Source organism: Giraffa tippelskirchi, chromosome 7, assembly GCF_054371585.1.
Source record: "Giraffa tippelskirchi isolate mGirTip1 chromosome 7, T2T-mGirTip1v1.2.pri, whole genome shotgun sequence".
In the NCBI taxonomy this organism is placed as follows: Eukaryota; Metazoa; Chordata; class Mammalia; order Artiodactyla; family Giraffidae; genus Giraffa; species Giraffa tippelskirchi.
The window spans coordinates 135,919,624-135,942,150 of NC_137281.1; the positions used below are offsets into that span (position 1 = coordinate 135,919,624).

The window sequence follows — 22,527 nt, forward strand, 5'->3', positions numbered from 1 at the left end:
AGAGAATTTGTGGTTTTAAACCAGCTTCCCTTGGTGGCTGCCATGAAACATTGATCTCAACCAAGTCAAGACCAAGGCTGAAAGGTTCTGCCTCTAAGTTAGGTATTTATTCTACCATACCTCGATGTCAGCTTAATTATTATAAGTTGCTAGTGATGTATGAATGTGACTGAAAAAGCTGGCTTTCTTTAAGTATCTTTTTAAACAGGGGGTCCTATATAAAGCACACCCTGATTTTCAGATCACACATCTCCATATGCAGGCTTCATTTATAATTCAGTCACTTCTCCCCAAAGTCTTAATCAAAAGACAGTGCCCCTGTACTCTGTCGCTAATGCCAGGGAGACTGGCTACAGTAGCTTATATGGCCACAGTGTTATGTTGGCAGTGGTCCTGCCCCACAGGTGGAGTCCAGCAGCCCTGTAGATAGTGAAAGTTGCCTGGGAAAGTGACAGAGAGCCTCCAGCACTGATCCCACCCAGCAGAACCACATTTCCATGGCATCCCCTCCTAACAGGTAGGCCAACTCTAGGACAGAACACCACTGCTGTTGACCCCATCCTGACACTTCATGTCTAGGAAAGCTTATGATGACCCTTTGGGAAAGACCAAGGACTCATCTAGAGAAAATAAATGCCTCAGAGATAATGCCCATCTTGGTTGGAGTTTAACTCACAGTTACTCAACCAATATTTACGGCGTCACATGCCAGGCCCATGCTAGATGTTGGTGTGTGAGGATAAATAGCACAGAGCACTTTAAGGCCAATGGGCAAGTAAGCATGGAAAGGTGCTTAAGTTGCCTGGGGAGAGGGGGGGCATCAAGGAGGAGTTATGGAAGTGAGTTTTCCAGGTTATGGAAGCTTTCCAGGTTGACGGGTGTGGGGAAAGCATTCCAAAATTTCTTTTCCAGATCTCCAGGGGGAACAACTTAAGCAAAGGCATTGTGAGTATAACAGATTACAGGATGTTTGGGTTGTAGGAGGATAAAAAATAAAAGATCTGGAAAGGTAAACCACAAGCCAGATGACAAGGAGGTTGCACACTCATGGAAAGTATTTGAATTTTATCTGAAATGACCGGGAGCCATAGTTGCGTTTACTCTGGTGGCAGTGAGGAAAAGGAGAACAGGAGATGGAGCCTGAAGAAATAAATGTAGATTAGGAGACTTTTGCAACTGACAAGGTTGGGGGTAAGCAGCTGCATGGGGACAGCTACATGGATGGTAAAGAAGAGTTCGAGTCTAGAAATACTTAGCAGGTAGAACTGGCAGGATGGAGACACCAAATGAACATTGAGGAAGGAAGGGTGAGGCGAAGTACTAAGACTCTAAAATCCCAGGATGTGGATATCATGGAATCATAGCTCTGTCTTTGGTTTGGCCTCATCCCCAGTCAGTTCCAAGAGCCCTGGAACTGCACAAGCTCCTCCCCTTCCTCTTGCTTTTCATCCGCCTCCTCCTCCATCATCAAAGAAGGACTGAGAAGGGCAGACCTTTCCTGAACACCCAGCCCACACCCAACTTCATTCCAGCAAGTTCTGTTCCCAAAAGTATTGTTAAGAAGCCATCTGCTTAGTGATGCCACCTTATATTTGTAGTAGGTTTCTTGTACACTGTGTTTATGCTCAAGATCTCCTTTTCTCCTCAAACTTCCAGCAAGAAAATTGAGACTTATGATAGTGGAAACTTGCTAAAGGTCCCAGTTTGTTCACAGTGAGTTCAAGCCTCCAACCCATTCTTCTGCCTTAAACTCTGGGGTGATTACAATCCCAAATGACTACAAACCAAATCCCCTGTCACACAGGTGTACCTAAAAGAAAAAAGAAACATGACCGGGGGTGGAAGATGCACGGCAGATGTATTTTACCCTTTTCAAATGGAACTTTCATTACTGTAGGACAAACACAAAGACCTAACCAAAGAAAATCCTCAGCTCAGAATTATACTGGATTCTCAGGGAACCTGTTTGGTTTTCTCCTCAGTCTTCTTCAGAAACAGGAACTCACGCCAGCACATCAAATTAGAGACTTGCCTGAACAACTTTCATTTCTCACATACACACACATGCATGCATGCTCACACACAGGCTGCTCCTCAGCAAACAAGAGGCATTCTCTGCAAAGAAGGGAAACAAGCCGGCTGAGGGGGATCAGTGTAGGTGGATGAGAAGGTTTTCAAGCCACCTTAAGAGGAACACATAAGTTGGAAGGATAAAACCCCACAAGGGAGAAATCCACCACCATTCATATTCATAAAAACACAGTGTCTGTTTCTAGTTTCATTCTATTTTCTAACTTATTTTAATTTGAGGGGAATGTCATCCCAGATGCCTCTGAGTTTCTTCCTTATAGAATGAACATGTTCATTTGTGAGATGGACACCACGTAACACATACAGACAAGCAACTCCTCAGAGCAGACTCTGGTGTTAGGTGAGTCAGATGGGATCTTCTAGAAAGGAGGAAGCACAGAGGCGACAGTCAGTTCAGAGAGGGAAAAGCTCAGTGAAAATATCCTGTCAGCAAGCATCACAAGGGTCAGAATTGAGATTTTTCATTTAAACTCTCTGTTTTTTGCAGGCCCCAGAGGTAGACAAATTATAGTGATGATTACCCCTGACTTTTGAACAACTTATAAAGAATTTCTACACCCCGTTAGCTTCCCAGGTGACACTAGTGGTAAAGAACCTGCCTGCCAATGTAGAAAGACATAAGAGATATAGGTTCGATCCCCAGGTCAGGAAGATCCCCTGGAGGAGGGCACAGCAACCCACTCCAGTGTTCTTGCCTGGAGAATGCCATGGACAGAGGAGCCTGTAAGGCTGCAGACAATAGAGTCAGGCATGACCTAAGTGACTTAGCACACACAGACCCTTTTAGGGTAAAGGCAATGTGCTTATTTTCCAAGTGAGGGAGAAACCTACTGACCTGCCTGACATCTCACCAAATGAGTGGAAGGCTAAGTATGGACTTGAATTCAGACATAAAGAAAAATTATCAGAAACTTAGACATAAAGCCAAGAGCCTGAACCTCTCAACATCATGATGAGACACTGTTCAACACCCTTCCCTCAAGGCTTAGCAATCTAGGGGAATTCACCTTTGCCTGATGCTGTTACTAACTAAAAGTTTAGATTTTCTAAAGTTGCATGTTACCTTGTGAATCTTGTTGGGTTAAGATGCAAATAATTCATTCAGTAAGAGAGCAGAACACCAAAGGTTATCTTTCCATAGGATAACAACAAGTTTTCCACTGAACCTAGCCATTTCATTCTGACGTTTTGCTTTTTAGTACCTATAAATGCCCAGTTCTTCAAAATGCTCTTCAAACAAGATTTCTTATCTTACTAATTCTCTCATAAAGAGGTAATAAACCTTTGACATAATATCAGTCTATATTTACATGAGGGCATATTTCAAGCTTTCTTAAAATTCTGTTTATTGCTATGCTTATAAATTTAGTGTTTCTTCCTCCAAAATAGTGAGAATGAAAGGGAAAATATTAGTCACTTCAGTCATGTCCAACACTTTGTAACCCTGTGAACTGTAGCCCACCAGGCTCCTCTGTCCATAGGCTTCTCCAGGCAAGAATACTGGAGTGGGTTGCCATGTCCTCCTCCAAGGGATCTTCCTGACCCAGGGATCAAATCCAGATCTCCTGAATTGCGAGCGGATTATTTACCGTATGAACTACCAAGGAACCCCTAGGACCTCTATGGAATTATATCCACACGCCTAGTCAGGTCTGCCTTATCTTACCCACCAAATAGGGTACATTTGACCTGAGTGATGTAGACAGTTGGCCTTGTGCTGTGAATGGAGGGGCACTGGGAGGTTTCCTCATGACTGATCTGGCATTTCCACCATGCCAGTTCTCAGATTCATCATATATTCATCACACTGACCTCGAAAGATTTCTCTGGCAGATGAGATGACCAGTCCACCACCCAACAGAGCAGGGGCTATGAACCAGGTTCCTAGCACTGCTGATGAGCTGGACTGATGGTCAGAGCTGGCTTGCAGGGAATGACCAACCCTTCCTTATCCAGGTTTACAAATGACATGCAATTTCATGAGGTGACAGAAATGCTAGGGTTGAGGGGCAGGGGTGGGCTCACATCCTGCCAGGACATTTTCTCTCTGGGTGAAACCAACTAACCCTCAGGAGAGCAAACATGACTTCAACTTCATTAGCACCTCACTCACTCCAACTCATAAATTTAACCATCCAAGCTGCACCAAGAACAAACACAAGGAAGCAAAGAACTTAATGGATTTGGAGAGGAAGGCCTTCATTTTACAGGCCTTTCATTTAACAGGTCACTGACAACTTTTCACACTTTATTGAGAGAATCATCTGAGCCATTAGCAGGTCACTTGACCCACTCTCTTTAAAACCTCTCTAAGCTCAAAAAAAAAAGCAATTCTAAAAGCTCCAAGAATAGAAGGTGATCTGGGATTTTAGCCTGACCACTGTCTGCCAGGCAGGTTTACTGGCTGCAGGCAATTCCCAGCAGTTAGTGTCTTGCCAGGGAGCTTGAAGCTGCAAAGCTGCAGCTCTGCTGGTTTTGAAGGGCCTCCTTCTGCCTGAGTTGCCCCTGAGGCTTCACTTCCATTCTGTGGATTCAGCAACTACTACAAATGTCAGGAAGTGTGCTCTGTACTGAGCAGGACATGGGTTATGGAGACTGTCTCCTCAAGGGTCTTCCTGTCCAATCAGAGACACAAGACATTGATCTAAATAGCAACAATTTAGGGTAGAAAGTGACTGGCAGTTCATACATATTATAAAGTTGTTGTGCCGTGTCATGTGCATTGAGTATATATGTGCATTGAGTACACATACGTGGGGGGGGGAGTCAGACTGGCCATGGACTTAGAAGAGATTCAATAAGCATTTGTTGAAGGAATGTTAGTCATTCAGTCATGTCCGACTCTTTGTAAGCCATGAACTATAACTAACTAGCGACTTCTGTCAGTGGGATTTCCCAGGCAAGAATACTGGAGTGGGTTGTCACTCCCTTCTCCACTGTTGAAGGAGAGAAAGCAACAGTCGTTCAGCACCTACTATGGGCCAGGGTATGTGCCAGGCATCTTCTCCTTTAACTTCCGCCTCACAAGTATTCTCTTTGATGGGTGACGCCCTCTTTTAACAAATAGAGAAAGAGGGGCTCAGAGATGTTAGGTCACTTTCCCAGAGTCACGCAGATGGTGAATAGAAAGATAGGATTCGGAAGCAGAACCATCTGACTTCCAAGATTCTGCTGTCTCAACCTCTCTGCATTTCCTCTGATCATTTTAGAGCACACCTTCTTTCTGTGCTGATCTAATTCATTTCCAAGTTGAGGAGCCTCACAGAGCCAGACTGACAAGTGATAAGGCGGCCATTGCTAATCCAAGATAAGGACTCACAAAGCCATCTGCATATCCCACAATGTGTGAGTACTGCTTGGCTCTGTCCCTGGCTGGCTGTCCCGTGATCCCCTCATCTCCCTTCTGATAAAACGGAAGAATCGAAGGGCAGAGAAGAGAGAATAAACGTGGTTTCCAGAGATGGGGGCACAAGCACTGCCCTGTCCCCTCAGGATTCCTCCAGCAGGGCTGACCCAACAGAGCAGGCAGTCACTGCCCAGCAAGCTCAGAACCAACCTGGCTTCTACCCCAAAAACCTCATCTTCCCTCCTCTTGCTGTTTTGCCTAAACCCAAGAAAACTGTTTTAATTCCTTCTCTTTCACTGCCTTTGGGGAAGAGAAGAATTCAGGGCTTTCACAACTTAACAAAGCCTTCAGCACAAAGCCTGTATTAGTGACTTAGGAGGGCCTGAGCCTGCTTGCTCACTTTCTCAGCCCCATCTCCTCCAGTGCATGCTGGGTAGCTCCTGAACCACTCCCAGGGCACCATGGGTAATTCTGGGCAATCTCGGGACTCGGCTCAGACCATGTCCTCCAGAAAGCCTTCCTGAACCACACTTCAGCTGAGTGTGTGTGCGCATGTGGTAGTGCTCCTTCTGCCTGCTCCCACACCCATCTACACTGCCCCTGCAGAGTGTCCACCACTCCGCCTTGTACCCTCCTCTCCATGCTCTGTGAGAACAGGAGATGTATCTCCCAGGAGCATAAACACTCCCAACCCTTGAGCGCAGTCCTGGAACCCAATAAACACTAGAGGAAGGGAAGGACAGAGGAAAGGAAAGACTGGGCTCAGACTCTCAGCCCAAAGGCTTCCTTCCCAGGCTGGCCCTCGCCTCAGGCCTGGTACAGTTCCCTGCCATTAGAGCTGCCAAGGGAGAAGAGGGTGAGGTCTGAGGAAAAGCAGGCTGGAAGGAATGTTTGTTCCCTGAGAAAACTCAAGCATGATCTTCAGGGCTCCAGTGAGGAAGGTCAGAGCCATCACTTTGGAACATCTGCAGTGCCCAGTGGGGCCAGGAGGATGAGGCAACTTCTAGTGCTCACTCCACAGATGGCCGTGGGTCTGTAGGTTGGGGGGCTATCCCAGGGGGTCTCCGAGCAGCTGCCCTAACCTATGTGTACTGGGCTCACTAGAGGCAGGAAATTCCATGTTGTAATGGCTGGCTTTCTTCCTTTCATTCCTGATCCATGACTAGGTGGTGGATGCGCCATTAAAGAAATCATTTAGGCAGATTTTAGGAACATCTGACTAGGCTCCAAGTCTGCAGGAAAAGGAAAATATAACAGGACAAAGAGCTGGGGGCTGCGCCATCTCGCCTTCGTTTGCATTGCTATCCTGGCTTATGAAAGGAAAATGTTTAAACGCCTGTCTTCTGTGTTGTCACTAGCATTGGATGGAGCTGAGTTCACCACTTAAAAACACACATTTAAAAGCTCATCTGAGTGACTACCACCATGTTATCAAGCTGAACACATGTTGATCTGAGAAGATTAGAAAAATTGTTCCCAGTGTCTGGGGAGGCAGTGCTTTTAAACAAGTGCTTTTCAAAGAATAAGCCATTAAGAAGCACTTTGCACACATGTAGCCCCTGAACCTGAAAACAAATAAAACTCAAATCAGTACCAAATCAGTAACTCTGAGCAGCAGACTAGAGAATCTGGCTGGCATATTTTAGAGATGCAGTTATAAAAGGTTGCTATTCCATTTATTTTTCATTTCCTGAACAGTTAATAACAGAAGGAATCAGAAATCATTTTTATGTTGGACCTGCACATTTTTTATTAAAATATAGTTGATTTACAGTATTGTGTTAGTTTTGGGTGTACCATATAGCAATTCATTTTTTTTTTCTGATTATATTCCACTATAGATTATTACTGGATATTGACTATAAATCCCTGCATTTGTAGCATTTGTACATTCTTAATCAACTAGGAAATACCATATTCTCCTTCATATTTTACTTTCTTTTTCCAAAAAGGAATTAAATTTTTGTGGAAATTTAAATTTGTTCCTTCCATTTACCAAGAATGTTGTATTACTCTTGCTTTCGATCTGTTCTATCTCAGTTTAGTTTCAAGTTGAGACTTTATTTCATTTCCAGCCACGTAAAGAGTGGCTGGTATTCCTCTATTACCTCTTACTTTTGGACATAATTGCTTGGTGAGGCAATAAGCCTACTGGGTAAATCAAACTCTCTACTTTTCACTCTATATATATGCTTCAGTTATGTCAGAAGAAACCCACATACAACACTTCCTTCTGCAACTAAGTTTCAAACTGTCATGAATCAGCTGAGCTAAAGCAGAGAGATATTGAATAAAAACACTTTTTGCAATAAATGTTAAGCCCTTCTCATTTCACTATTAGCTTTGCCTTCCTGCTGATCCTGTTGTGATTAGTCATGTCTGACTCTTTGTGACTCCCATGGATGGTAGCCCACCAGGCTCCTCTGTCCATGGAATTTTCCAGGCAAGAATACTGGAGCGGGTTGCCATTTCCTACTCCAGGGGATCTTCCCAACCTCGGGATCGAACCTGTGTCTCTTGTACCTCCTGCACTGGCAGGCAGATTCTTTACCACTGCACCACCTGGGAAGCCCCAGCTTTGCTATAAATTATAAAATAGGCAGGTGGGTTAACATCCTTTGTTTTCAGGGCTTCTTAGCATTTTGACAACAAATAAAAGCTGAGTTTTCTGGTTACATGAGTCTATATCCTGAAAGGTGGCTCAAACCAAATGAAAGAAGAAAATAACCTAAATGAGAAGGAGTCCAGCATCCTTTTCCTTCAGGAGCTTGATATTATAGGGCCGAATCAGGATTCATGAACAGCCTGCAGGGTAGAGTACCTTAGTGGCACCAACAGTATTTGCCTTGGTTGAGAAATTTGGACTTGACTCAGCCCATCTGCTCTTACTGCAGCCCAAGGTTGGCTTTTATTTGGCGATCATGCTGTCAACTCGGTTTAGAATATACATGGGTGAGGCATATGCTTGGCCTTGCTGCCCAGGGAGATGCTGGCATAGAGAAATGTGAAGGATCCTGATTGAAGCTTGCATTTACAGACTCTCCTTTTCTCTTCTCCCCTAGTTACTGTGACAGTGGGAGGTAAGCAACACTTGCTCGGACTGTATGACACCGCAGGACAGGTACGTTTTTCTTATCTTGAATCATGAAGGGTTTGGGAGGGGAGAGAATGATCCATTTGACTAAGTTTATGGGGATTGATGGCATAGACGTTACCTCCTCTGATGACCTGGGGCAAATTTATCATATACCTAATATCTTAAAAATATTTGTAATAACAGAAAACTAAATTATGAGATTCAAGGTATTGATAAGCAAATACCCATTCATTTAATGATTGATGACTATCACTAACCAAAATCACATATTTGGTGAAGAGTTCCAATTTCTTCTAACCCATGCTAATTTCAGATCCAGGGTTACTGAGTCAATTTCATAAATTTTAGTTTCATACGCTATCTTTTTTCCATGTTGTATTCTTTACCCACTCTTTATTTTAAAAGCCTAATGAGCTGTGGGAAGGTACAAAAAGAGATAGGGAATGGGGGTCAGGGAATAGAAAAAAGATGGATTTAGTATCAGAAGGAGAAAAAAACAGGATCCTGGATGTTTTCCCAAAGTAAGGGTCAACCCCTGAACAACTGGAGTTGAATCTAAATTCTCTATTCTTGAAATATGCTCATTCTGTCAGAAACATTTCTTCAAGTCAGAGATCTTGGCCAACCAATATGTAAAGCAATAGAACCCTCAATTCTTAAACCAGTTAACACATTCTCTGCTAAGGTGAAAATGTCACCTTATCTTTTTTCCCTTGTATCCCACATGTCATTACAAAAAGTTTCCAAAGTTACAAGTTCATGGGCTAGAGGGGCAGTGGTTAAGTAATTGATGGCTGTAACCCAATTTCTTTGACAGAGCTTTTGTTACCATATATCCTGGGTCATTTATTTAAGTTGAAATCAGTGGGTTGTTCAGTCTGTCCGAATTCATACATCTTAAGTCCTTTTGAGTGAACATTTGACCATGCTTGTTCCCACTGTGAGTCTCCTGGTAATTGTTATATGCAGTTACGCATTTGTGTAGATTTTTTTCACAATTATCTGGAGATATGCCTTTTTGCTCAACTTGAAACAAACAAAAAAAAGTCATAATAAATAAAACTCTCGTTGGGATTTCTGTGTGCATTGGCAAGAACCACTGTATAAATATCTTGCTGTTGTTGTTCAGTTGCCCAGTCATGTCCAACTCTTTGCGACCACATGGACTGCAGCATGCCAGGCCTCTCTGTCCCTCACCATCTCCCAAAGTTTGCCCAAGTTCATGGCCATTGCATCAGTGATGCCATCTAGCCATCTCATCCTCTGATGCCCTCTTCTCCTTCTGCCCTCAATCTTTCCCAGCATCAGGGACTCTTCCAATGAGTCAGCTGTTCACATCAGATGATGGTGGCTCAGACAATATAAATGTCTATGGAACATCAAAAGCAAGTGTTCCACAGACAGGTAGAACCAGGCAGTGGAGAACCTGAAAAATCTAGCAGCAGACTCAAAGCCCCTAAAAGCATCTAGTCTCCCCTCACTGGCAGATGGGTGCTTTAGCCAGCTTCCCTCAGGAACTAGAAAGTGGAGGAGACCTCTCACATCAATACCAAGACACACGACTAGGAAAAGATGCCCACAGACATGCAGATTGGAAAAGTGAGTGGCTCCTCTGTGCTAAGGTACCAGGCTTCAGTGCAGCTCCTGCTTGACTGCCCCTCCACCAGAAAGCATTCCAGCAATAGAAGGAGGCTGCTCTTTGGGCTAGAGTTGCCTACTCTCATCCAATCACACAGTCATTGGGGTGTCCCCATTCATCAGGACTCATAGCCTGAAAAAGAAAGTGCACACCCTTCTCATACATAATCATATGTTATGAATATAATCCATTTGAAAAGTTCAACACAGCAAGGATTATTGCCTGACTCTGAAACCTGTTTCCCTTGCCTTCTAAATAAGCTCCCTATGCCCCCTGCCCTGTGCCCAGCCAGTTCTCCCTAATTCTATAGCAATCCACTACAATTGTTAGCTTCTGTGCATTAATTGTCCCCAGAACAGCTTCCCCCTGGCCTCTATTTAATTTCAAATCCAACAAAACTGCATAAAACCAGTTTAGTTATTCTTTCCCACTGCTCCTTCTTTTTAGAAAAATTTAAAAATAATACTAGTATGGGAGTAGAGACTCTAAGGCAGTGGAAAAAACATGTTTAGACTCCAAATTGACCCAAAACTCTGACACAGGAGAAAGTGATAATTGCTGATAGAATGTAACAACAAATGGGTTACAGATAATTCTTCAACTTAACTTGCACTTTAATGCTTCCCATCATCTACTTTGAAAGCCCAGAGGTAGACAAGGTTCATAGGGGAACATAAAATGTGGGGAAAAGAAATCAGAACATATCTTAAAGTCAGTTACAGAACTGAAATTCTAAGTTTAGGACCTTTGAAAATGATTTAAATAGTGCCTTAAAGAACCAGAGTAATTAAGCAAAATAATTGGAGGCTAGATCTAAGGGAGACCTTTCAGCAATAAAGGGCTGTGAAGTGTTGGAATGCATTCCACTGAAGGATTCACATAATTCATTACATGGAACAGTGGTTCTCAGACTTGAGCAGAGATGAGAATCACATATAGGGCTGATAAAAACCCGGTCACTGGGCCCCACCTCAGAGCTGCTGACTCTACAGTTCTGGGATGGTGCCCACACACTTAAGTTTCTGACAGGTAATTTTGAGAACCACTGTTCTAGAACCTTGGGACTCAAGAGTCTGGACAACCAACCAGCAGCATCACCAGGGACCTTATTTAGCAAGGCAGAATCTCAGGCCCCATCCCCCACCTACTGAATCTGAAAATGAATTTTAAGAAGATCTCCTGGTGATTCACACACACGTTAAAACTGAAGTCTTTGTTGGTTGAAACATTGTTCCTAATGTTAGGAGGATGCAGTGGAAAATAACCATTACCTAAGTTGATTCCCATGGCTCCACAACTCTGCCAGTAAGGCTTTGTGACAAATTTAATTTAGAAGCATTGTCCCAAAATTTCCATTCCCAGCTTCAGGGAAGATAACCTCCTCAGTTATATTCTCACAAATGTTGCTGAGGTCACATGACTAAGGCAGATCTATAACTAATTCAAAATTACTCATTTGATCAGAGTTACTAACAAGAAAGAGAGGTAATCTCAGAACCAATTGTTTGATCCCTGAGCCGCAAAAAAAGAAACAAGCTTTGAACCTGGCTATAGGGTTCCATCTGGCTGTGAATAATTCGATTTTTGTACACGAACAAAACAAGGAACAGTGCCCCCTCATCTTTGCCTTGAGTTAACCAGGGCTCACTTAAAAACCTCAAGAAGCACACGTGTTCAGAAAGATAAAGTGGCAAGAAAACATTACCTCTACCCTCAAAGTCAGCCCCGGACAAAATCATCTGACCTGGTTCCCTCCACTTTGCCACACCTCGTCACCTCGGGCGCCACCGCAGTCCCACTAGACTTGCCTGAGACACCTTCCGGCACCGCACAGCCAGCCCAGCATCCGCTCAAGACAGTTTGTGATGAAGTCACGTGCATAAACTGCCAGCATGAGGCAGCTGCTAGCAAACATTAGCTCTCTCCCCAAACCCCTGAAACAAACGGATACTTGGGCTTTGAGTGGAGCTCTTTGAAGACAAAGAGTCTTCAGAACTCCGGTTCATCTGTTTGACAGAATTCCAAACATTCAGTTAGGCAATGAAGTGAGGGGCTTTTTCACAGGGTCACTCTGCATGTTACGCCCCAGCTCACACCAGGGAGGCGATAAGGCCCAGGTCTGTAAGCCGAATCTATTTAGGTCCTGCCTACCCAGCCTGCACAACACATGCCCCAGTAGTGTGTGGCTGAGAGGCTTTCTGAGCGGGATTTCTAGAGCTCAGGTCTTTGGCTCAACTACAGAGTCTGGAGCCGACTTTTTCACAACACGCTTACATCTTGCCTGGGAAATCCCATGGATGAAGGAGCCTGGCAGGCTACAGTCCAGAGGGTCGCAAAAAAGTCCAACATGACTTAGTGACTAAACAACTGCATGAGAGACTAGGGGAGAGCAGGAAGCAGGGTAGGGGGGATGCTGTTGCAAGCCTGGACATTTGCTGGCTGAGAAATGCCAAAATGGGAGAGGGGTCTCTCCCAGGTCACAGCCCAGAACCAGGCAACCCCCACCCTACCCCCAGCTGGCCCCCTCGAGTGGGACCAGTCCCGGTACTAAGACACCTCACCTCTTCCTCTCATGGGCCCTGGCCTGCAGGAGCAACGTGAGTAAAACCCCATTGCAATTGCAGCTTCTCAGGGCAAACTCCAGGACAGAGGTATCTCAAAGACAACATTTGCAAAAGTGGCAGTTAGCTGTGCTGCAGGGAGAAATGAGACTATCCTGGTGTCAGGAGCCTGGCTTCTCAGCGGGATAAACCCCTGAGTTCTCGGCACATGAGTACCACTGGATTAGGGCTGTCGGCTTGTGGGCAAGTACAGAACGGTGTCTGTCACGGAGAACCATAGCAGCTCAGCCGTCTCCAGTGACCATGAGTGTATGAGAGCAGGAAAGCCATCAGTCATACCGCTCACTCAGGGCGGCACACCACACATCTTCACTGCCCTAGATCCTGAGACCCCGCACCCCCCACACCTCCACAGGGGCTGGAAAGAGAGACACACGACCAGGTAGGGGGGCAAGTACATCAGGCGTTCATTAACGGCAGCGACCCAGGGCTCCCCTGGAAGGACAGGAGCCTTCCCGTTTCTTATCAGCTGACCCAAGGGCCCTCTGGAGCCCAGAATCCAACAACAACGCTATGGAAAGTTTGCCTAAAACCTCAGAAAAAATGTTCTTCCTCAATGAGTGACTCAAACTTTCTTGCTCATGTGCCTCTTAATGTGGTTTTAGAAGTGTTCAAACTCGGGGGCAGGGGGTGAGGAAGTTGACCCATGTGACAAGTTATTGCTTAAGAGTAATCTCAGGACACAATCATATTTTTCTCATCATGAAAAATGGAGCTGTAGGAAGGATGAACTCTCAACCACTAAAGAATGTGCTGTGTTCAAGACACAGATCTGTGATCTACAAACACTAACACGTTTTATTCTCAGAGCAACCCTCTGAGTCCAACTCTATTATCAACCTATTTTACAGATAAGAAAACTGAGGCAGAGAGAACTTACCCAAGGTCCCACAGTAGCCACAGGCAGGGCTGGAATTTGAACCCTGTGAATAGGTCTAGCCCACGTTCTTAAACACTAAACTAAAAAAAAAAAAACCCACTAAACTGCACTCCTGCCCTCTGTGTCCTGCCCACATTTTCCAAACCAAACCTAACAGATCCAAGTGTACTTATGGAAGAATATAAAAGTGAGACCGTGCTGAAAATCTGGGGTAAATATCATTAAACCCAGAGGACTTGGAAGCAAATTTCTATTTCCAATTTGACGTGGGTGTGGGGGTGAGGTGGGGTGAAGGGACTGCTCAGTGCAACTCTCCTCTCCTCCCCACTCAAAGTGTGGTCCCAGGACCAGCACCACCTGGAAACCCATTAGAAATGCAACTTTTCAGACTTCATCCCAGACCTGCTGCTGAATAAGAATCTGCATCCTGACAAGATCCCAGGTAATTTAACACGCGTGAAGTCTGAGGAGAGCGGGCCTAATGGTTTCACTTCCTCACCATCTGTGCCATCACGGTGTGGCTGATCCAGACATATTTCAAACACAAGTGTTTAGCCTGTCTGAGGCTGAGGCTGTCCCTAAGCTTTTCTTGTTTGATAATCACCCATAGTTACCACCAGAACACGAGATTTGCCTTCAAACCAAACACTATCCTGCCCTCAGAGTGAAGATGGGTGAAAAGCGCTCAAAAGCCTACCTTTACAACATCCCACCCCCACCCCCACCCCAGCCTCTTTGTCTACTTTAGCCCTTGAAGCCCCATCCAAGTCACTGTTGCAGTCTTCCATTCTCAGTTTCAGCATTGGAAGGGGACTCAAATACCAGATAGACCACTGACCCTTTACATCATCTCAACATGTGTGCATCCAACCAAGACTCAAAACATGGTCATGGTGGTTTAGTCGCTCAGTCGTATCTGACTCTGTGACCCCACAGACTCAGGTTCCTATGAGAACTCAGGGTTCTATGAGTCCACCAGGTTCCTATGTCCATGGGATTCTCCAGGCAAGAATACTGGAGTGGGCTGCCATCCCCTTCTCCAGGGAATCTTCCCAACTCAGGGATCGAACCTGCATCTCCTGCACCAGTAGGCAGATTCTTTACTGCTGAGCTACCAAGGATTCCCACTCAAAACGTGCTCCATTGCAAAAAAACAAAAAAATCAAGTTATCAGCTGGTACAAATTCAAGTCCCCCAACCTCCCAGTCCCCAGCCCTCAATCTGAGGGAACACTTACTTATATTAAGCCTGAAGCCCCTGCCGTGTTTCATAGCTGCAGTCCATGGGGAAGAGGAGCTGAAATGAGTCAGGCCAGCCCAGGTGTGAGCCTTCTTTAATGGTATGCTTGCCCTGATTCAACCATTCAGTGTCTACAATGGAATCACCTGGAGGACCTGTTAGGTCACAGAGTGGGCAGCCCCACTCCCAGAGCCTCAGCTTCAGAAGGCTGGGTGGCACCTGGAAATGTGCAACCCTCACGAGCTCCCAGGTGATGTCTGCATCCCTCACGAGCTTCCAGGTGATGCCCATGCTCGTTTGAGAGCCACTGCACTAATGATCTCTAAGACCTCTTCCAGCCTTGGAATTGTATTTTCCCAATTCAGTCAAAAACTAGTCTATAGTATTCTATTATCAGAGAGTTAACTAAAAGCAAGGCTTCCCTGGTGGCTCAGTGGTAAAGAATCTGCCTGCAATGCAGGAGACCTGGGTTCGATCCCTGGGTTGGGAAGATCTCCAGGAGAAGGGAATAGCTGCCAACTCCAGCATTCTTGCCTGGAGAATCCCATGGACAGGGGAGCCTGGTGGGCTACAGTCCATTGGGTCACAAAGAGTTGGACATGACTGAGAAACTAACACAAGAGACATTTCACCTCTCACTTTCACATAAATGGAATTGTTTCCCATATTTTCATCTTTTTCCCACCAGAATTCCAATTCTTGTTTATATAGTTCTTCTAGCATCCTTAATGCTATATGCTAGGCATTCAGTAGGAAATTAATTAATCTTTTTTATTGGAATTATACAGCAGGACTGAGCTTTCCTGGTAGCTCAGGTGGTAAAGAATTTGCCTGCAATGCGGGACACCTGGGTTCAATGCCTGGGTCGGGAAGATCCCCTGGAGGAGGACATGGCAACGCACTCCAGTATTCTTGCCTGGAGAATCCCCATGGACAGAGGAGCCTGGTGGTCTATAGTACATGGGGTCGCAAAGAGTCGGGCACCACTAAGCGACTAAGCTGAGCACAGTACATACAGCAGCACTAAAGTTTTCACAGAATACAGAGCAGGATAAAGCCCAATGAAGGACACAGTCAGAAGTCACCCAGCTAGACCTACTAGGAGGAAAATTATCAAAAAACCAAACTCCTGTCACCTTCCCACCTACAGTTAATCCAGCAACCCAGGGTCTTCCTAACTTTCCCATAATGAAAGTAGAATTTCTTTGAGGGTTTCTGGGTAAAGAATCAAGTAAACATGATCCTTTCAGACTACCAGTTATTTGCTTATCTAGTTGTGACCCGATTTGTGTATTTGTGACATTTCTCCCAATTGTGTTGTTTTTTTAGGCTTTGAGGTTTTAAATATACAGTGTCTGCTGCCATCTGGTGGTACTTTCTGGTAGATGCAGACCTAGAGATAGGCCTTTCTTTTCAGTTCGGTTCAGTTTTCAGTTCGGTTCAGTCGCTCAGTCGTGTCCGACTCTTTGCGACCCCATGAATTGAAGCACGCCAGGCCTCCCTGTCCATCACCAACTCCCAGAGTTTACCCAAACACATGTCCATCGAGTCAGTGACGCCATCCAACCATCTCATCCTATGTCGTCCCCTTCTCCTCCTGCCCCCAATCCTTCCCAGCATTAGGGTCTTTTCCAATGAGTCAACTCTTCGCATGAGGTGGCCAAAGTATTGGAGTTTCAGCTTCAACATCAGTCCTTCCAATGAACACCCAGGATTGATCTCCTTTAGGATGGATTGATTGGATCTCCTTGCAGTCCAAGGGACTCTCAAGAGTCTTCTCCAACACCACAGTTCAAAAGCATCAATTCTGTGGCGCTCAGCTTTCTTCACCGTCCAACTCTCACATCCATACATGACCACTGGAAAAACCATAGCCTTGAATAGATGGACTTTTGTTGGCAAAGTAATGTCTCTGCTTTTAAATATGCTATCTAGGTTGGCCATAACCTTCCTGCCAAGGAGTAAGCATCTTTTAATTTCATGGCTGCAATCACCATCGGCAGTGATTTTGGAGCCCCCAAAAATAAAGTCTGACACTGTTTCCACTGTTTCCCCATCTATTTCCCATGAAGTGATGGGCCAGATGCCATGATCTTAGTTTTCTGAACGTTGAGCTTTAAGCCAACTTTTTCACTCTCCTCTTTCACTTTCATCAAGAGGCTCTTTAGTTCTTCTTCATTTTCTGCCATAAGGATGGTGGCATCTGCATATCTGAGGTTATTGATATTTCTCCCGGCAATCTTGATTCCAGCTTGTGTTTCTTCCAGCCCAGCGTTTCTCATGATGTACTCTGCATATAAGTTAAATAAGCAGGGTGACAATATACAGCCTTGACGTACTCCTTTTCCTATTTGGAACCAGTCTGTTGTTCCATGTCCAGTTCTAACTGTTGCTTCCTGACCTGCATACAGGTTTCTCAAGAGACAGGTCAGATGGTCTGGTATTCCCATCTCTTTCAGAATTTTCCACAGTTTATTGTGATCCACACAAAGGCTTTGGCATAGTCAATAAAGCAGAAATAGATGTTTTTCTGGAACTCTCTTGCTTTTTCGATGATCCAGCGGATATTGGCAATTTGATCTCTGGTTCCTCTGCCTTTTCTAAAACCAGCTTGAACATTTGGAAGTTCACGGTTCACGTATTGCTGAAGCCTGGCTTGGAGAATTTTGAGCATTACTGTACTAGTGTGTGAGATGAGTGCAATAAGTAACTACACCCCATGGTCTAATATTTCTTTTCCTAGATCCTTGGGTAAAGCATCAATCCATATTAAGATTTCTAGAGAACCAAATTTTCAAGAAAATACTTAATCTGTCACTTAAAATTCTGGGCTGAAACAAATTACATGTTCACAATTAAGAGCTAGAGCTGGATTCAGGCTAAATACACTATCTTGGTGTTTAAGCTCTGTAATTTTGGTCCAGTGCTGAATTTCTCTAACCCTTAATTTCCTCTTCTATGAAATTTGGATGTTGATGTACCATCTTTTCAGGGCTAGTGAGAGGATCAACTAGATCATGCATGAAAGAGCTTGAAACAGTGCCTGGCCCTTAGTAATAAGCCCTGGATATATCTTCAGTTGGTAGTCAAGGTGATGTAACTCACTTGTTCTCAACTCCATGCCAACCTCAGGCCAGTGAAATCAGAATACCCAGATACCCAAACCCACTCTCAAGAGATTCTGGTTTCACTGATCCCAGGGTAGGGAAGGACGAGGCAGGCAGTTGACTAGCAGGTCATCGGGAGGTTTTTAAAGCTCCCCAGGTGATTCTTATGAAAACTACAAGAAATGATCCACAGAAAAGCCGTGTATTCATTTGCAGGTCACAGCAGACCCTGTGTCATCCAGTCAGTCAACAGCACTTATGGAATATTTGCTATGGACTGAGTCTAAGTGGGGCACAAGAGAAAAACAACACAGCCCGCACTCCATTTATGACAATGCAGATGAGAGGACGCAGGGACAGGGAGCAGGTGGTGTCGTGAACAGCTATAGATTATGGGCTGGGAAGGAGAGTTCTTAGCTTGCGGACTTCACAGCTACTGTGAGAGAGAAGAGAGAGGGGTGAGAGACCCTGGGAGAGGTTTGGCTTTTAGGGCTAGTTGTGTGCAGAGGAGGAGGTACTGATAAAAGATGTCCGCTCCCACCACTACCACCCTCAACATGCAGACATACACACACAGACATGGGCACAACTTGACTGAGATGCAGTCGTAGGCCTGGCCCAGTCAGTTTTTAAGCAACATATTCAACTCCCAATTAATTGCTTTAATAGAAATGTGGTAAATGAGCCACAATAACGGACTTTTTGTGTGTTTCTCGTTCACTGTTTTAGGATTTTATTCAGCATCCTTGCCAGCCTGCATTGCATTTTTCTTAGGCTGTGATAGAATTAGAAGCAGTAATAGTGTACTGAGCCCCTGTGTGCTGGGCACTAAATGACAATAAATGCATGTTGACCAACCAGAGATGACCATGCCTGACATTCCAAGGGGTTTCCTCCCAGGCACATGTGTACATGGCCGTGTGCACCCCCTTTTAATAAAGATGTTATTAGAGTCAAAAGAAAGATAGTGAGATCGATATTTTTAAATATCCATACATATAAAGTTTAAAATAGCAAGTATCAGAACTTCCCTGGTAATCCAGCAGTTAAGAATCTATCCTGCAATGCAGGGGACGTGGGTTCGATCCCTGGTCGGGGAACTAAGATCCCACATGCTGTGGAGCAAGTAGCTGGGCCACAACTAGAGAGTCTACACACTGCAATGAAAGATCTCACATGGTGCAATAAAGATCCTGCATGCCTCCCTAAGACCTGATGCAGCCAAATAAATAAAAAAATTTTTTAAAAAAAAGCAAGACTCACACAACAATTTAAGCTATATAATCAATTAATTTTTAAATAAACATGCATATGTTATATATGTAAATAAACGTTAAAAGTTTGGAAGGATACTGTTACATAATGGCTCCATCTGAGAAGAGAGGAAAAATTATTAGAGATAAAGCACCGGATAGAAACAAACTTTTACTTCTAATTCTATGTCCTTACATAATGTTTAAATATTTACAACGAGCATATATGTTTTATAATTTTTTTAATGTTAGAAAGAGTGGTAAGGACAGACCCTAATAAATGAATTGATACATTGTCCATTTCTATGTACATATGTGTTAAGTGTGAACATACAGATTTGGTTTCGCCTATGTATGTATAATGTGTGCTTGTATGTAGTGTGTGTATGTATATGAAGTATACTGTAGTGTGTATGAACATTTGTGTCATACTGTGGTATGTGAGAACATGTATTATTAATATGTGTATATAGTATATACATATAAAATATACACACACACATAAAGTTACTGTGCACTTGTTACCAAATCCTATGAAAATAGATAAAACCTTCTAATGAAATAGCAGATTTTACCTTGGAACCTCCTAAAATATTTTATATACAATAAAAGATACTTGCTGACTTTTCCCAAAGTTGAGATGATCCAACATTTTTCTTTCTCTCTATCATTTCTCACTAAAATAGCATATACATAAACATCTTATGCAACCACAAGCTCTTCAACCAAAGCATATTCTGTTCTGAAAAGTCTTCGGAGAAAAATCATTAATCTGGTATCTTATTTATTTATTAGGTCAAATATGGCTTGTAGGTAGATTTAGAAACAAATCCCAAATTCTTAGATCTAACCCCTCACACAATATATTTCTTCAAATATTGTGGTGTATGCTTTAGCAACAACTCATTGCTTTGCATTTTAGTTAGCTTATTCTAAATTGAATTTCAATGCAATTTTTTAAAAATTACATAAGGAGAGAATTTCTGTGCCTTGGCCAATGGCCCACTAATTTAAATCCATACGCAATACAACACAATTCCCACAGACACAAGAATCGCAATTATTCTTCTTGAGTTATAGAAATTAAACGGATGAACTTTATAGTATGTAAATTATCCCACTAAAGCTATTTTAAAATGTTTTTAAGGGTTTGTTTTTGTTTTTGTTCATCTTAAAAGAGGACAATTCATAATTGCTCTGTACACAACAAAGTGTTTTCCTGGCCGAGGGCTCCTTTACTTCTGGTAATACAGGGAACCATCAGATTTCGGCGTCGGGGAAGGAACGGCGTCAGAGGGCGCTGCGGTGGAATCTAAGTCTGCGTCACTCCTGGAACCACACGGGCCGCACCTCACCCTGTTGCATCAATACAAACACACAGACTCTTTGCTCTTCCCACAGGAGGATTACAACCAGCTGAGGCCGCTCTCCTACCCCAACACTGATGTGTTTTTGATCTGCTTCTCTGTCGTAAACCCTGCTTCTTATCACAACGTCCAGGAGGAGTGGGTCCCGGAGCTGAAGGACTGCATGCCTCACGTGCCTTACGTCCTCATAGGGACCCAGGTTAGAAGGCGGCGTGGCCGGGTAGGGTGGCAGTGGAGGGTTCACCAAAATGGAAAGACCCTGTAGGCATCTCCTGAACGTCCTGTTCTACCAAACACTGTTGAATAGAGGGTCTCAGGTACAACAGTCTGATGAACAGCCTTTATTATGAACCACGTGGTTATTCAGCCCACGGTCGAAAAGACAATAAAGCCATTGCATATGTAACAGTAAGTTTCTGTGGGGCCTTTAAAAATTCTTCTCTCCACTTCTTGTCTTTAAAAAACAAAGTCATTTTTTAAACAGACACCCTTCTCCAGTTCTGAGTCAGAGGAATGAGGTGTAGATGTCAGTTACACTTATTACCTAATTTTTTTTATATCTAAAACCAATGATTGTTTGAAAGTCACAAAATAGGTGTGAATGTCAAAATGACCCCAGCAATCAGAATAGGCTCATTATGACAGAAACTCCTCAATAACAGTCCTTGAAAAGGAAGACAGAAATTCACTGTTCCCTATTCTCTTGAAGGCCCCCCATCTTTCAGATCTTAGAAATGATATTCAAACAGATATATATCAGACAAAGCTGCAATTGTAAGACTTTAAAGTGTTTTGAAAGCTAATAAAGTTCCATAGTTTGAATTTCCAACAGTAAGCCAGTTCCCAAACACATTAGAGCTTGTTCTAGCTTTTTATAGTTTTAAATAGATTGTTCTTTGCTATGTTAAAACCCAAATTACTATCCCAAAGACATAGAAATGTAATGATACTGAAGAGCTTTATTGTTGTCTGTTTCATATGCAGCTGCTTTCTATTTCTCATTTTACATTCTGCTTGACCAAGAGAAACTTTTAAGTGAGTAAGAGAAAGGAAAATATTTCCAAGAGAGTATGTGGACAGAGAACTAACAGATCCATAAATATAATTAATGCTTCTGCTCTGAAAGATAATAATTTGTTTGTTTAAATGAAATCATTTGTCTTAACTTTAGATGATAATGTTTGACGATTTGATAAGAAAATATTTGATGGGACATGCCAACATCTTTGTATGATCCAAATCCTTTTTATAACTTGTGGGCACTAAGTTGAAAAATTAAGGCAAAAAAATAAAACCCACCCACAAAGTAGTAAAGCTGAGAAATGGGCTTTCAAAGGGGACCCTAGTGTCATTTTTTTCTTTCAAACACAAGCTTTGATGTGCCCATATTGACACACATGCATGTATGCATGGGTTCACACACACAGTGAGAGGTTAAAGCAACTTAAATATTTAAATTTTCAACCCTCATCCACACATGGATGCTATTTTTGAAGTAGTTCTATGTTTGAAAAGATTAATGTTTATTCCTTGAGCAAGCCCCTTGGAAATTCTTCTTTAGAACTTGCCTTCAGAGCCTACAGCACATTCTTTAGAATATCCTCATAAGTGACACATCTTCATCCCTTTGAGTATGAAGATTTGGTTTGGAAAAGTCTATGTGTATAATATACATATAATCAGAGCCAGGAAATAACTATTAGAAAATTGGTAATATAACTAGAGATCAAATGAGGCATCTGCTGCTGCTGCTGCTAAGTCGCTTCAGTCATGTCCGACTCTGTGCGACCCCATAGATGGCAGCCCACCAGGCTCCGCCATCCCCGGGATTCTCCAGGCAAGAATACTGGAGTGGGTTGCCATTTCCTTCTCCAGTGCATGAGAGGG

At 43.5% G+C, this 22,527-nt stretch overlaps 1 protein-coding gene across 1 annotated transcript in view; it reads left to right on the forward strand.

Annotated features, from left to right (window-relative positions):
- The window catches only part of RHOJ (ras homolog family member J), a 93,089-nt gene that overhangs the window by 59,502 nt on the left and 11,060 nt on the right, over positions 1 to 22,527 (forward strand). Inside the window, exons 2-3 of the mRNA XM_081509831.1 lie at positions 8,500 to 8,558; positions 20,675 to 20,839. Coding sequence (XP_081365957.1) covers positions 8,500 to 8,558; positions 20,675 to 20,839 — 224 coding nt within the window. The remainder of the gene's footprint in view (positions 1 to 8,499; positions 8,559 to 20,674; positions 20,840 to 22,527) is intronic.